Genomic DNA, 12,893 nt, shown 5'->3' with positions numbered 1-12,893 from the left:
GGTGTGGAGGCCCAGGGGGAGGGCCTCCTGTCACTGCTCTGGAGCCCGATGGACTCTCAGTTGATGAGAAGCTCGTGGAGCCAAGGGCTGGAGCTCAGGAGCTGGAGCTTGGCAGGCTGGGACAGTGGGAAGAGGAGGTAGGATGACCCAGTCCTGGTGTCAGTGTTGCCCACTGTGGAAGGAGCTGCTCCCCTGCCCTGTGCCATGTCCATGTGTGCTCCTGTCCCCTCTGTCTCCTCGCAGGCGTTCCTGCCCTTGCTGAAGAAGGCTGCCCAGGGGAGCCCGGGCTCAGGGCTGAGCTGCAGCAAGGCTGCCATCATCAACATGTCCAGCTACGCAGGCTCCATTGAGGATGTCTATCTATGGGATTTTGGACAAGTTGTCTCATACCGCTGCAGCAAGGTACTGCCAGATTGTTCTGGGGGTGAGCCCAGACATTTTTCCCTCCAAAGGATCATGCTGCCTTCCAACCCCCCCTCAGTCTGTGCCCCTCTCTACACTGTGACTGAGCTCCTGTCAGTCCCTGGCTACCTCTCACAGCACAGTTATGTGCCTAGCCCTAGGTCTCCCTCAGAGGGACGTGATGGGATGGGACTAGGCTGGGCATTCACACAGGGATAGTGAGGGAGCATCATGTACCCCAGGGAATGGGTAAAACTGCCCTATCCCTGCCCCAGCTGTGGGGCCTGCACACCTTCCCTTGCAGCCCCCTTTCCCCTCCCACCACCGTCCCCTCCCTGTCTCCCCACAGGCTGCTCTGAAAATGCTGAGCAAGTGCCAGTCCCTGGCGTACCGGGAGCACGGCGTCCTCTGCGTCGCTCTCCACCCTGGCTGGGTGCAAACCGACATGGGGGATACAGGATCATATAAGGTAAGAGATCTCCTGTCCATGGTCTGGGAGAACCTCATCATTCAGAATGCAGAGTTTGCTGGTATCTCATGCTGGGCTGTGTGAGAGCTCCTGGGCAGATACCCTGGAGGCACAGGAGGGAGGGAGATGAGTGACTGGGAACTCTTCTTGTCCCGAGCAATGATCTGTTTCAGGCCAGACCCTTGAGCGTACAACTGTTTCTCCCTCTGTCTCACAGCCTCCCCTGACAGTGGATGACAGCCTGCAAGGGATGCTGAAGGTGCTGTCCTCCCTCTCTGAGAAGGAGACCGGCACCTTCCTGGACTGGGAAGGGAAGGTTTTGCCCTGGTGAGATGCTGATTCAGGATTCTGACTGTGAGGACCTTTGTTGCTGCACTATGTTGTGCCTGTCCCTGAGTAAATGTGTCCACAAACAATAAATAGCACTGTGTGAGCCTCCTTCCCTTGGTCTATTAACTATCACTGAGAGAGTCCTCACTGGTGCTTTGAGAGTCCTTCCCAGTTATTTCTGCGTAACATTGAGCTAGGTTGGTCTGAAGACTTGTTCTTATCTAGCTGGGGACCTGGATACCATCCTGACAGGAATTTGTCCCAGGGCTCATCCCAGAACTCTCCCTCAGAATGACAGCACCACTGTACAATGACTCAGGCACTCCTCCCAGTGAGTCCTTCCTCATTTGTCAGTTCAAAGTCCAAGCAGAGCATTGCTCATTGTTAGCTCCTCTACGACCTAGGTCAGGAAGACAAAACCTGATGGGATCCTCCTGGCTTGCTTATGCCCTGCTGTGTTCCTCCAGGAGAGATCAAGGTAGTTAAAAACACCCATGAAGACCAGGGCCTCAAATGGGAAATCTGTAAGTGCAGTCTTGAGCCCTCCCAGGGATGGGAACACTATTCTGTGTTCCTGTTAAATCCTGTCTCTACCTCTCTTCTTGGTGGCTGTGCTTCCTGTTCCAAGCTGGTGTGTGGAGGCAGGATAGGCTCTTGGTGTTGTGTGCATTTCCATGGGGCACACGTGGCACTGGAGGCTCCATGATGAGCAGAGATGCCCACAGGTCCTCTGGGACTCACCATGGGGCTGATGGAGTGAGATGAGGGACCTAATGGGCACATGGGGCCTTGGAGTCCCTGGGGACACCAGGGATCCCCCACTGTATATCCCTGGTGCATGGAGGGATGGGGAGGAGGCAGCAGTGGGATGGTACCCAGGGGGCTGTGGGCAGAGAGCTCTCACCCCCACTGAGTCCTTTCTTCTCCACCAGCACTGAGCCAAACCTGCACCAGAGCCAGGAACAGCAAATGCAGCTCTGGAGTCACCAAAGCACAGTTTTGAAGGCATGAAATTGGGGAGGAAACAGGGAGAGGGATCATGATCAGGCAGGGAGGTGGCAGTGGGACCCTGGGCATGATGGATGACAGGGGCCAGGGACATTCTGGATTACCCAGACCTTCCTGACTGGATCCTTCCCACAGCATCACTCAGCTCCCCGTGGAGATCCTTGTACCATTTGTTGTATTTTTAACTGAATTCCTCCAAATTTGTTGTATCACACACGATGATAAAAAGTTAATTAATTCCTCACCTCTTGTATCACTTCGATTCAGCTGAAATTATTATAACCCTGACTTTGCTGTATTATAGGGTGATGGACCCACTGCATAAGGCCTCTCAACAGTGCTGTCCTTTGCAGCAGTCTCATTTCCTGGGTGCCATCCCAGCACTGCCAGTATTTTGCACAATTTAGGGCCCCATTCCAGATTCCCGAGGCTCCGAGCGGCAGCATCCATTTGTAGCCTCCTTAATAAAGCAGGATTTGATGGCCGGGCTGTGCTGCGTGTCCACGCCGGGGGAGGGGACAGTGCAGGGACTTTCCTCCCCGTGGTCCCAGCATGTGGCAGGACCCAGCAGGTGGCAGGATCTCTTCTGCTGTGATCGTATAGTGGTCAGTACTCTGCGTTGTGGCCGCAGCAACCTCGGTTCGAATCCGAGTCACAGCAACTTTTGTCAAGGGCCGGGAGGGAGGCGGCTGGGGGGGGGTTGGTTTGCAAAGATGCCGTGTCCTGGGAGGGGACCACAAGCTTGGGTGGTCCGAGAGTGGCCAGCCTCACACAAATAAAGATTTCCTGACCTGTAGTCACTGTGCAGGGTCTCTGCAGTGAGGCTGAGGTGGCACTTCTGGAGAGCTCTCTAGCTTCTCCATTTTCCAGGCAAACTTGAGAATTTAGAGGAATTTGCCCAGCCTTCCACGTTCCACTTCCTCACCGTTTTGCAGGAAGAGGACCAAAAGATGCAGTGGCTGCTCTGCAGAGTGAGAGGAGGTGGGAGGCAGCAGCTTGCTCAGCTCCTGTCCCCCAGGGCGTGAATGATCTGCCACAGCAGAAGGAAGATCAGCCTGATGAAAGCCCTGCTGCCAGCACTCCCTGCTCCAGGGGAACAGGATTTTGGTTACAGGACCTCCAGGGATGTTTTCACAGCAGAGGCAAAACCCACCCAGAGCTGAGGGATGACCCTGACAAACTGTAGGTCTGAGAACTCGAGGTCTCATGGGCACCAAGAAGCAGGGGGAGATCTCTGGGTGCACCAGGAGATGCTTCAGCCTGGGGAAGCCTCTCAAACTGTTGCCTTTACCCTTCTGGAGCTTTAATGGAGTCACCCTGTTTTCTTGGACTTGGTGCCCTCTCCTGACAGCCGTGCAGAACTCACTCTGGTCGGCAGCTTTCAAAAGAGAAGTTACATAAGGTGTGGCAGAGGCTGGTGGTGAAAAAGGCACCACGCAAGCAGTGGGTCTCAACTCACCACTGTGGGGGCATCTGAAAGCAGCAGAAGGCTGCAGCACTCGGGCAGATGGGTTCAGGCGTCTGCAGGGCTGGTGCTTGGGAAAGGGAGAGGGAGGGGTTTTTTAACTGCACAAAATAAATTTATTTTCTTTTGTATCTTATCCAGAGAAAGAAATGAAGAAAAAAAATCATTGCACATTTACTTTTAGGATTTAGAGTTTATAGGGCACTGCTTGCACGTCTTCACACTCCTCCAACATTCCTTTACTGAAAACATATCACTTTACTTAGGGAAAGCTCAAAAAGCATTTTTCCCTTCTAAAGATAATACAGAAGGAAGAGAAGGCAATGGAGAGGTCGCCCATTAGCAGCAGCAGCAGTGCCTGCCCCACTTTTGCCCAGCTGAGCAGCAGAAACACAAGGAAATACATAACTTCTCAATTCCTCTTTTCTTCCCCCCAAAAGTCACTGTAAGGCCACTAAACTTATCTGAAAAATAATTTACTATGCTTGAGCAACTGATGTATGTTCAGGGTGAAAAATGTAAAAAATTTACATAGGATAGGGGATGTTTTTCACCCAAAATTTCTTGGTTTTCTGTTAAAAGATTTTCATTTTGCAAAAATATCCTGAAGTGTCAATACACCTACAGTGCAGTCCAGAGCTGGACTGAGACTGTGGTGGCCCCACGAGTCACTGCAGCCTCTGCTCTCACATGAATTGTATTCCCTTAAAATGATGCAGGTCTCTGCTGGGAAACTTCCACTCTTTACCCTCCCAGTGAAAAAGGGTGTCCTGATGTTCAGCTGGAGCCTCCTGTGTTCCAATGTGTGCCCATGGCCTCTGGTCCTGGTACTGGGCACCGCTGAACAGAGCCTGGCTTCCCTCCCAGGAGAGATGCTCCTGTCCCTTCGGTATCTTCATGGAGGTCGTTATGCAGAAAAAACAGTTGACAGCAGGAACCCAAACTTTGGGAACACTGCTTGAAGTCAGCTGGGGCACCCGAGCACCCTTCACTGCGGGAGGGAGCAGTGGAGACCTCAATCCCCTGCTCCTTCCCTGCCTCAGCTCCCCCGGGAGGGACTGTCCCGGCAGGAAGAGGTGCCGCTCCTGCCCATGGGCTCCTAAAGGATAAAAACACCGCCTGAACAGGGGCTTGAACCCTGGACCCTCAGATTAAAAGTCTGATGCTCTCCCAACTGAGCTATCCAGGCTCACATTTGGCATGTGGGGGGCATGTCTGTGACAGCCGGGGGGACCCCACTTTGCTGCAGCACTGCAAGGACAACGTGGGGACCCATTTCGATGTTTTCCACTCCCACGCCACCCCAACGAGGCTGCCAGCGCAGGCCAGACTGAACACCCGAGTTCTGGGAATGTCCCCGGGCACTGATCAGGCACAGGGATGCGCCCTGGGAAGATGCCGGCGCCGCAGGGATGCGCAGGCAGGGAGGGGAGCAGGATGCTGCGGGAGCGGCTGTGAAACCTCCGCCGCGCCCAGAGGGAGCCCCCGGGTCCCGCCGGGGAACAGGAGCAGCAGCGGCGGCTGCGGCCCCGCCGGGTCCGTGCTCTGCGCTGCGGCTGCAGCAGCCTCGGCTCGAATCCGAGTGCCAGCGGCGCTTTTGCAGGAGCCGCGTTAAGGAGGGAGGGAGGGAGGCGGCTGCGGGGAGTTGGGTTGCATAGACCGAACTTGGATGGGCACCTACAGGTGCCACCCCACATATTCTATTGCCCTTCCTCCCCATTCTGCAGGAAGGGGCCCCTCTCCCCCACGGGGAACCCACCCCATCAGCCAGCCCACCCACCAGTGCCCTCCAGCCCCACACATCCCTGTCCCACCTCGCACTTCCCTGGGAGGAAGAAGAAATCTTCCCTTCAGCAGAAGAGTGCTATTTTGCCCCATCCCTTGAAGTGTTCAAGGGCACGTTGGATGGGGCTTGGAGCATCTGGGTCAAGTGGGAGGTGTCCCTGCCTATGGCAGGGGTTTAAAATGAGATGAACTTTAAGGTTCCTTCCAGCCTGAGCATCTCTGGTCCCTGAGGGTCCCCAGTACCCAGTGCAGGCTGGAGCTGCAAGGGCTTCCCCCCCTGGGACTGTCACGGAGGGGGCTTTCCAGGGGATACTGGGAGGATGCTGCATGGGGCAGCCTGGGCAGGGGGTCATGGGGCAGGGGCAGTGCCCAGGGTGGCACTGGGGAATGTGGTGGCACTGCCATGTGGCACAAGGAGCTGCCCAGATATGTCTTTTCCTATCCCAACCCCTCTATCTTCTCCCAGATACCTTGGGTCCACCCAGCCACACTGGCAGCACCAGCATCCCCTGCCAGGGACAGGAGGAGTGGAGAGGGGCTGTATTCACTGAGGCAGGGAGTGAGCAGCCCTGGGGGGTTACCCCTAGAGAACCATGCAGGGGCAAGAACGTGGCAGCCACCTCCCCAGAACACAGCAAAGGGACACCGAGGCACCGGGAAGCTGCTCAACGTGCAGCACCCCTAAGCAGGGCTCTCGGGGCAGAAAGAACCCCTGGGAACCCCCGGACTGGTTTTGACAGGCCATGGCTTGTCCATAAGGCCAGTCCTTCGTCCCTCCCCGTCCCTCCTCCTCCTCATGGCCAGCCCCTTGCAGCTCTCCCCTCCCCTGCAGCCCGGGTGCCTCTTGGCTGAACCTGCGTAAAAATTATAAAAGGCTGTTTGGCTTGGAGCCGCCCGGAGGATCCCGGCCGAGCCTGCCATGGGGAGCAGCGGCGCCGGGCTTGCGTTGCTGACGCTGTCGCTGCTCCTGCAGCCCACGTCCCAGTTCTGGCTCTTCAACGTCCTCTTCCCACCCACCACCACCCCAGAAGCTCCCCCGACCAACAGCACACCGCCCGTGGTACTCGGTAAGGTCGCGCCAGCGTGGGCACCATGCGGGGTACGGGTGGGCACCCTGGCTGCCATACAGCCCCACAAAGCAGATGGTGAGGCTGGGGTGCTGCTCTGCCGGTGACTAAGTGGGTTTTGGCTGCGATGGTTCTTGGCTGGCTGGATTGGAGCCACCAAGTGAGGGTGTCACACGGCTCTCCAGTCCCCTCCCATTCACTGGGATAGGGACACAGGGCTGGCCATGCCCAGGTAGAGTTTTTGGAGCTGAGACAGACTGGACACCCCAGATATGGGTCTCTGATATCTCACACCTGGCTCACAGGGTGTTTTAGGGCTTGTTTGGGTCTGGGGAACTCTGCTGGCAGAGGGACAGGGACTGCAGCACAACCTCTTCTGCCACTTCCCAGAGTGGCTGCCATTGGTGCAGTGGGTGCATCCACCACCTCTCACTTTCCTGAAGCCCACCCCATCCTGTGTCTTCTCCCATTCCCTGGTGATGGCTGGGTCATCCTCTGCTGCTGCAAAAGAGGATCCATCTCACATCCCACCCAATGCCCACTCTGACTGGGGGCAAGCCAGCAGGAAGAGGGGCACAGGGAGGTTAAAGGAGATGTGGAGGCACCATCTCAGGGAGGTGGAAGCAGCCACCACCAGCTGGTGCCTCTGTGCTGCATGGCTCTGCCTTCCTTTGCCCCTGTGCCATCACTGGGCACTTGAGCTCAGCTTTTGCCAGGAAAACTCTGCTGAGAACAACTGGGGTTTTCCTCCTTTTTCTTGAATCATGAGGCATTTCCCCTTAAAAAAAGAGAAGAGAAAAAGCAGAAGACCCCTCCCTAATGCAGTGCCAAGGGCTGACCCTGTAAAATCCCTTCAGGAGTGCAGGCATCCGTGTCCTGGGGCTGGTCAGAAGACCCGGGTCACTGTCACCAGGTGCCTCTTTTCAGGATTACCTGTGATGATCAGAGCATCTCCTTTTGTCCCCAGTAGCAGCCTCAGGCCATGTCCCACACCCAGCCAGACCGAGATGCCCCTTGTGCTGCTTGGCTGCCCCTCATGCCGCTCGACATCCGCAAGTAACCCATCCCCCTGGCCCGGGCGTCCCGGAAACCCCCAGTGCCCTTGGGACCACTGATAACCCCTCTGCCCTCACAGATCTCCCTTAATAATTACCTAATGTCCTCTGGAAGGAGAGGCAGAGCTCAGTGCTGTGTGCCAGGGGCAGGGGTGTGCTGGCTGTGCACCTTCAGAGCTGTCAGAGCCGCTCATGGTCCTGCTCCTCTTGCTGACCAGAGAAGTCCCTTCTGCCCACTCCCTACCAGGGCTCTCCTACACCTGCCTGGTCCACATCCAGGTGCTTTGAAGACAGGATTAGACCCTCCCTGAACACCTGGGGATATGCCATAGTCATGAAAGAGCTGTGAGGCAGGTGGAGGAAGGTAACTGCTCCCTCTCCTTCCCCTCCCGCATGGCACAAGGCATTGACGGTTCACACCAGCCGTGTACTGCAGGAAAGTCCTTGGACCGGCTGGGGCCTTGGGATTTGTCACCTGGTGCTCCCATTCCACCAGGTTCAATGTCCCCTGCAGTCATTCACCTCTTGTCCTCACCCTCACAGTCAGTGCTGGCACCAGGAGCTGGCTCCTGGCTCCTGCACACAGCTGGGAAAGCTCTCCATGCTATCTGATCCCAGCACAGGCACACAGATCAGGGCAGCAGCAGGATGGGTGTCCCATCCCTGCTGGGAGCCACGCTGAAGCTCCCAGAGGCAGACCAAACACCCTAGTGACTGTCACCATCCACTGAGGGAGGCCAGGGCTCACAAATGAACTTGCTGAAAGCTGTGCTGTGTTTCCTGCACACACTATTCCCACGGAATTTCCACAGAGTACAGTTCCACTCAGCACCAAACCATTTCAGAGGCCTTGTTCAGCCTGTATGGAGGGTTTAAAGTTCAGGAAGCTCTCCCTGGGAGCGCTGTATCCCTGAGCTGCCTGCTACACCAGGAGGAGTTGTCAGGACTGCCTTAGGAATGGGCAGCCCCAAGCAGCACCGATTTCTTCCCCCAGGTTGCAGCAAGGAGAGGAAGGTGGAAACCCATCCAGAGAGGGGAAATAATCTAGGGTACTTTGTGCTGGTGGGGACTCACATGTTTGAGCCAAGGGTGGCAGCTCTGGGGGTCACCCCATGGAAAGGCAGCTCTAGGGGTTCCCAAGGATGAATTTTTAGCATTGTTTTCATGCTCACCCAGCATCTCAGCTCCAAGAGCCCTCTCTTCTGTGCAGAGCGGGGTGTTCTCCAGGGATGCTGTTCCAGCAGGTGCCCAACCATCCCCAGCCAGGCAACCCCAGGGGAGCACTGCCTGGGGGCTGGGTAAGTGCCAGGCTGGGCAGCCCCACAGGGTCAGTGGGATGGGGTTTGTAACTGGCTCTGCTCTCCCTCTGCGGTGCCTCCAGTGCCCGGGTGTCTTGGGAACCAGCTGGAAGCAAAGCTGGACAAGCCAGATGTGGTGAACTGGATGTGCTACCGCAAAACAGAGGATTATTTCACCATCTGGCTCAACCTCAACACCTTTCTGCCAGTGGGAGTTGACTGCTGGATCGATAACACCAGGTACCATCCAACCCTACCCTGGGAGCTCCCTGGGGAAATGACCTACCAGGGATCTCCCTCCCCTCTCCTCCCCCTGGCCATGATCTAGCACACATGGAAAAAAATGGGAGGACCATGGGATTGTTTGGGAACACAAGTGACTGGCTAGTGCTCTGAGTGTCTGTCCCTTTCCCATGCCCCTGCCATGTGCTCAAGCCCAGGCAGACCACCCTGAGCACCCACTGGAAATGCTGCCACCCTGTCCAGGGCTGCAGGGTGTGGGGGCTGCGGCAGCTGGTTGTGCCAGAGCCTCCTGTCCTGGGATGCCAGGCGAGCAGCATGGACACTGGCTGCGCTCCAGTGCATCTCACACCCACACAAGGCTTGGCAATGGCCAGGTCCAAGCTGCTACCCAGTGATCTCCACCCCAGCCCCATGTTCCCCGTGGGGACATGGCTCTTCTGCCACCTCCTGTCCTGTCCCCACAGGGTGGTGTACAACCGAACCTCTCGGAAAATGTCCAATGCCCCAGGGGTGCACATCCGCGTGCCTGGCTTTGGCAAGACCTATTCTGTGGAATACTTGGATCAGAGCAAGCTGGCAGGTGAGAGGAGGAGAGGCCAGGGTGTCTGGGAATCCCACATGCTCCCTGCAAATGGGGAGGTGTCCCCATGTGTCCGGCAGGGACTGGTTCTGCAGAGAGCCCAGGGCACTGGGAGTGAGGGACATTAGCCTTGGGGACACACTCCCTGCTGGCAGGGACCACCCCATCCTTGACCCCAGTACTCAGTGGGATGCACAGAGTCACTATGTCCGGCTGGAGCTACTGAGCTACAGGGCTTACCAGAGAACATTTTGGCCATGACCAGGACCAGAATGGAAAAAGGTTGACAAGAGAAGACCACAGACCTAATTCCCACTTGTTGCCTCTGCCCACAGGTTACCTGCACACCATGGTGCAGAACCTGGTGAACAATGGCTACGTGAGAGACCAGACGGTTCGGGCAGCCCCCTACGACTGGAGGGTTGGACCCCGTAAGTCTGGGGGTTGTGGCCAGGCCCCCCATGCACAGAGGGAAGCAGGATGGCCCTCATGCCATCATGCTCCCCTCTTGTCCACAGAGGAGCAGCCCGAATACTTCCAGAACCTGAAGGCGCTGATTGAGGAGATGCGCGACGAGTACCAGAGACCTGTCTTCCTCATTGCACACAGCATGGGCAACCTGCATGTCCTCTATTTCCTGCTGCAGCAGACCCAAGCCTGGAAAGATCAGTACATTGGGGGGTTCATCTCCCTGGGTGCCCCCTGGGGAGGCACTGTCAAGCCCCTGCGTATCCTGGCATCCGGTGGGTGACTCCTGTGCAGCCACCTCTTGGTTTTCTTTCTGTCCTGCAGAAGTGAAAGGGTGGTGGTGGGCAGGGAAAGGGCACAGTGGTGAAAAGAGGTGGGGGACCCAGTTCCTGTTTAGTCTCTTTGCAGCCCAGAAAGCCACAATCACTTGCCTAATGCTGACAGCCCAGAATATCTACATGTCACCAGTTCAAAAACGCATGAGATTAAAAATCATGTGCTTGAAGGTTTTAACATCTGGCCCCTTGCATCACCCTTAAGTCACCTGCTAAAATTTTTCTCTGTTGCCACAAGAGCCAGAGATATTTTTAAGGTCGTCTGAGGTCATTCCATGGACTCAGGACTCCAGACATACCAAAAATGCCAAGGCTTGAAGGTAACATGCAAGTTGGCCGCCCACTATTGGGCTCTGCTCGCTCCTGTCCCTGCAGGCAGGTGTGGAGGTGCCAGGCTTGCAGGGAATGTTCAGGGCTGGGTTGGTCTGTGCCATCACACATCCAGGTTTGTCTCCACTCAGCCCCTCCAAGCAGCTAGAGATGTGAAGAGTTTGGAAGGCTGTTCTGGATATCTGCAGCCAGGGAGGTGAGGAGAGGACGTAAGGTTATGGGCAGGGTAGGGGTAAGGAGGGGAAGAGCTGAGCTGGAGAAGGCCGGGAGACAGTGGTGAGTCACTGTGGGGAGGGCTGATCCCAGCCCAGCTTCCCAAAGGCTCCGTCTGTGAGGAGACATTGTGGTGCTGGTTGTGATGAGCCCTCGTGTGTCCTGCAGGTGACGAACAGGGCATCCCGCTCATGTCCAACATCAAACTCCGTGAAGAGCAGCGCATGACCACCACCAGCCCCTGGATGTTCCCCACAACCCTGGCCTGGCCCGAGAGCCATGTCTTCATCTCCACACCCTCCTACAACTACACCTACCGTGACTACCGGCGCTTCTTCACCGACGTCAACCTGGAGGATGGCTGGTACATGTGGGAGGACATGAAGGACTTGCTGAAGGATTTACCCCCTCCTGGGGTGGACACATATTGCCTCTATGGCACGGGCTTCCCCACCGCAGAGACTTACATTTATGATGAGCGTTTCCCTTATGAGGACCCCGTGGACATAATTTATGGCGATGGGGACGACAGCGTCAACACACGCAGCTTGGAGCTGTGCAAGCGATGGCGCAACCAGCAAAAGCAGAAGGTGTACGTCCAGGAGCTGCGAGGTGCCCACCACTTCAACATGGTCTTCAGCAACCTGACACTCAGTTATATCAATGAAATCCTGCTAGGGAGCCAAGAGGAGCAGGGGGAGCCAGGGCAGGCGAGATCCAGCCTAAAGGCTGGGAAGTTGGGGAAGATCCTACGTGAACACAAGGTCCTTAAGGAGCCTAAAAAGAACTGAAAGGAGTGAGGGCCAGCTTCCCTCCATGATGGTAGGCACCACAAACTGCCGTGCAGGGGAGCAAAGGACTTGGAGCTGAGTTTGGAAGGAAAGTGAGCAAGACCAAGAGCTCAGGTGGATGGGCTGGCACCCATTTCCACAGTGATTGGTTCTTCTTTTGGGAATGGTGATTTATTTTACTTCAGAGGCTTGTCACTTCCCACTAGTGGGTGGATAATTAACCATGCTGCCAGCTCATTAACATTACACACGTGAATTCCAGCGTACGCACAGGCCCTTGTCACTAGCAAGCCATTTTTAGGCACTTTAGAGGCTGTGGACCAGTGGTGCTGTGGCTTCTGCTCACCTGGGACAGAGCAACTCACATAACAAGAGCAAGCTCTGATTTACCAAGTGGTCGCAGAGGTAGCACGGCGGTGGCGCAGTAGGTGTGGCTTACAGAGCAGCGAGCTAGGCTCCTTGGGCAAGACCAACTTGAAATCAGCAGATTTACAAAACAATAAACACACTTTGCTTCTGCATGCTAGGCCTGCCTTGTCCTTCAGAGCTGGGTGGCGAAGCCAGCCATAACCAAAACGTGAGATGCTTGCTGCCTGCAGGCACCCCAGGAGATGGGGCTTTGGGAAAAACCACAGGGCCAATGATGCAGCTGGGGTTGGGGATGCGACCAGGGTTGGCAACATGATGGGGATGACAGTGTGGTTGGGGTTGGTGACATAACCGGGGTTGGTGACATAACCAGGGTTGGTGATGCTACTGGAGCTTGATGATGCAACTGGTGCTGGCAGAGCAACTGGGATGGAAATATAATTGGCCTTGGAAATATAACTGGGACTGGTGACGCAACTGGGGGATGGCGATGCAGCCAAGGCTGGAGATGCAAACAGGGTGGCGATGCAGCCTGCGACTGGTGATGCAGCCAGGGGTGGCAATACAAATGTGGTGACACAGCTGGAGTTGGCCATGCAACCAAGGCAGCAATGCCGCTGGGGCAAGCTGTGCAACCGGGACCGGCTGGGCCTCCGGGCCTGGAGATGCTGCCGGGGCTGGCGGG

General features: G+C 56.2%; 2 protein-coding genes, 1 long non-coding RNA gene and 2 other non-coding genes across 5 annotated transcripts in view; 3 read left to right on the top strand and 2 right to left on the bottom strand.

The window, feature by feature from the left end:
* The window catches only part of LOC108448315, a 2,285-nt gene extending 973 nt beyond the window's left edge, over positions 1 to 1,312 (top strand). The window contains exons 3-5 of the mRNA XM_017740802.1: positions 244 to 402; positions 752 to 871; positions 1,089 to 1,312. Of these exons, the coding sequence (XP_017596291.1) occupies positions 244 to 402; positions 752 to 871; positions 1,089 to 1,202 (393 nt within the window). The 3' untranslated portion in view covers positions 1,203 to 1,312. The remainder of the gene's footprint in view (positions 1 to 243; positions 403 to 751; positions 872 to 1,088) is intronic.
* Positions 1,313 to 2,797: 1,485 nt separating this feature from the next.
* On the top strand, positions 2,798 to 2,869 carry TRNAH-GUG. The gene has a single exon. It is a non-coding gene; the product is annotated as a tRNA-His (tRNA).
* Positions 2,870 to 3,847: 978 nt separating this feature from the next.
* On the bottom strand, positions 3,848 to 8,041 carry LOC108448335. Its single transcript, XR_001864187.1, has 2 exons — positions 7,460 to 8,041; positions 3,848 to 4,773 (listed from the first exon to the last, which is right to left on the bottom strand). It is a non-coding gene; the product is annotated as an uncharacterized LOC108448335 (long non-coding RNA).
* On the bottom strand, positions 4,791 to 4,863 carry TRNAK-UUU. Its single transcript has one exon. It is a non-coding gene; the product is annotated as a tRNA-Lys (tRNA).
* LCAT (lecithin-cholesterol acyltransferase) lies at positions 6,318 to 12,365 on the top strand. Its single transcript, XM_008638734.2, has 6 exons — positions 6,318 to 6,526; positions 8,963 to 9,119; positions 9,587 to 9,702; positions 10,038 to 10,133; positions 10,221 to 10,445; positions 11,217 to 12,365. Exons 1-6 carry the CDS (start codon positions 6,379 to 6,381, stop codon positions 11,837 to 11,839), a joined length of 1,365 nt encoding a protein of 454 aa, XP_008636956.1. The 5' UTR covers positions 6,318 to 6,378; the 3' UTR covers positions 11,840 to 12,365.
* The last annotated feature ends 528 nt before the right edge of the window (positions 12,366 to 12,893 follow it).

The sequence above is a fragment of the Corvus brachyrhynchos genome, unplaced genomic scaffold (assembly GCF_000691975.1).
Source record: "Corvus brachyrhynchos isolate BGI_N302 unplaced genomic scaffold, ASM69197v1 scaffold26, whole genome shotgun sequence".
NCBI lineage: Eukaryota > Metazoa > Chordata > Aves > Passeriformes > Corvidae > Corvus > Corvus brachyrhynchos.
The sequence above is the reverse complement of the archived record's forward strand: the minus strand, read 5'-3'. Positions and strand labels throughout refer to the sequence as shown.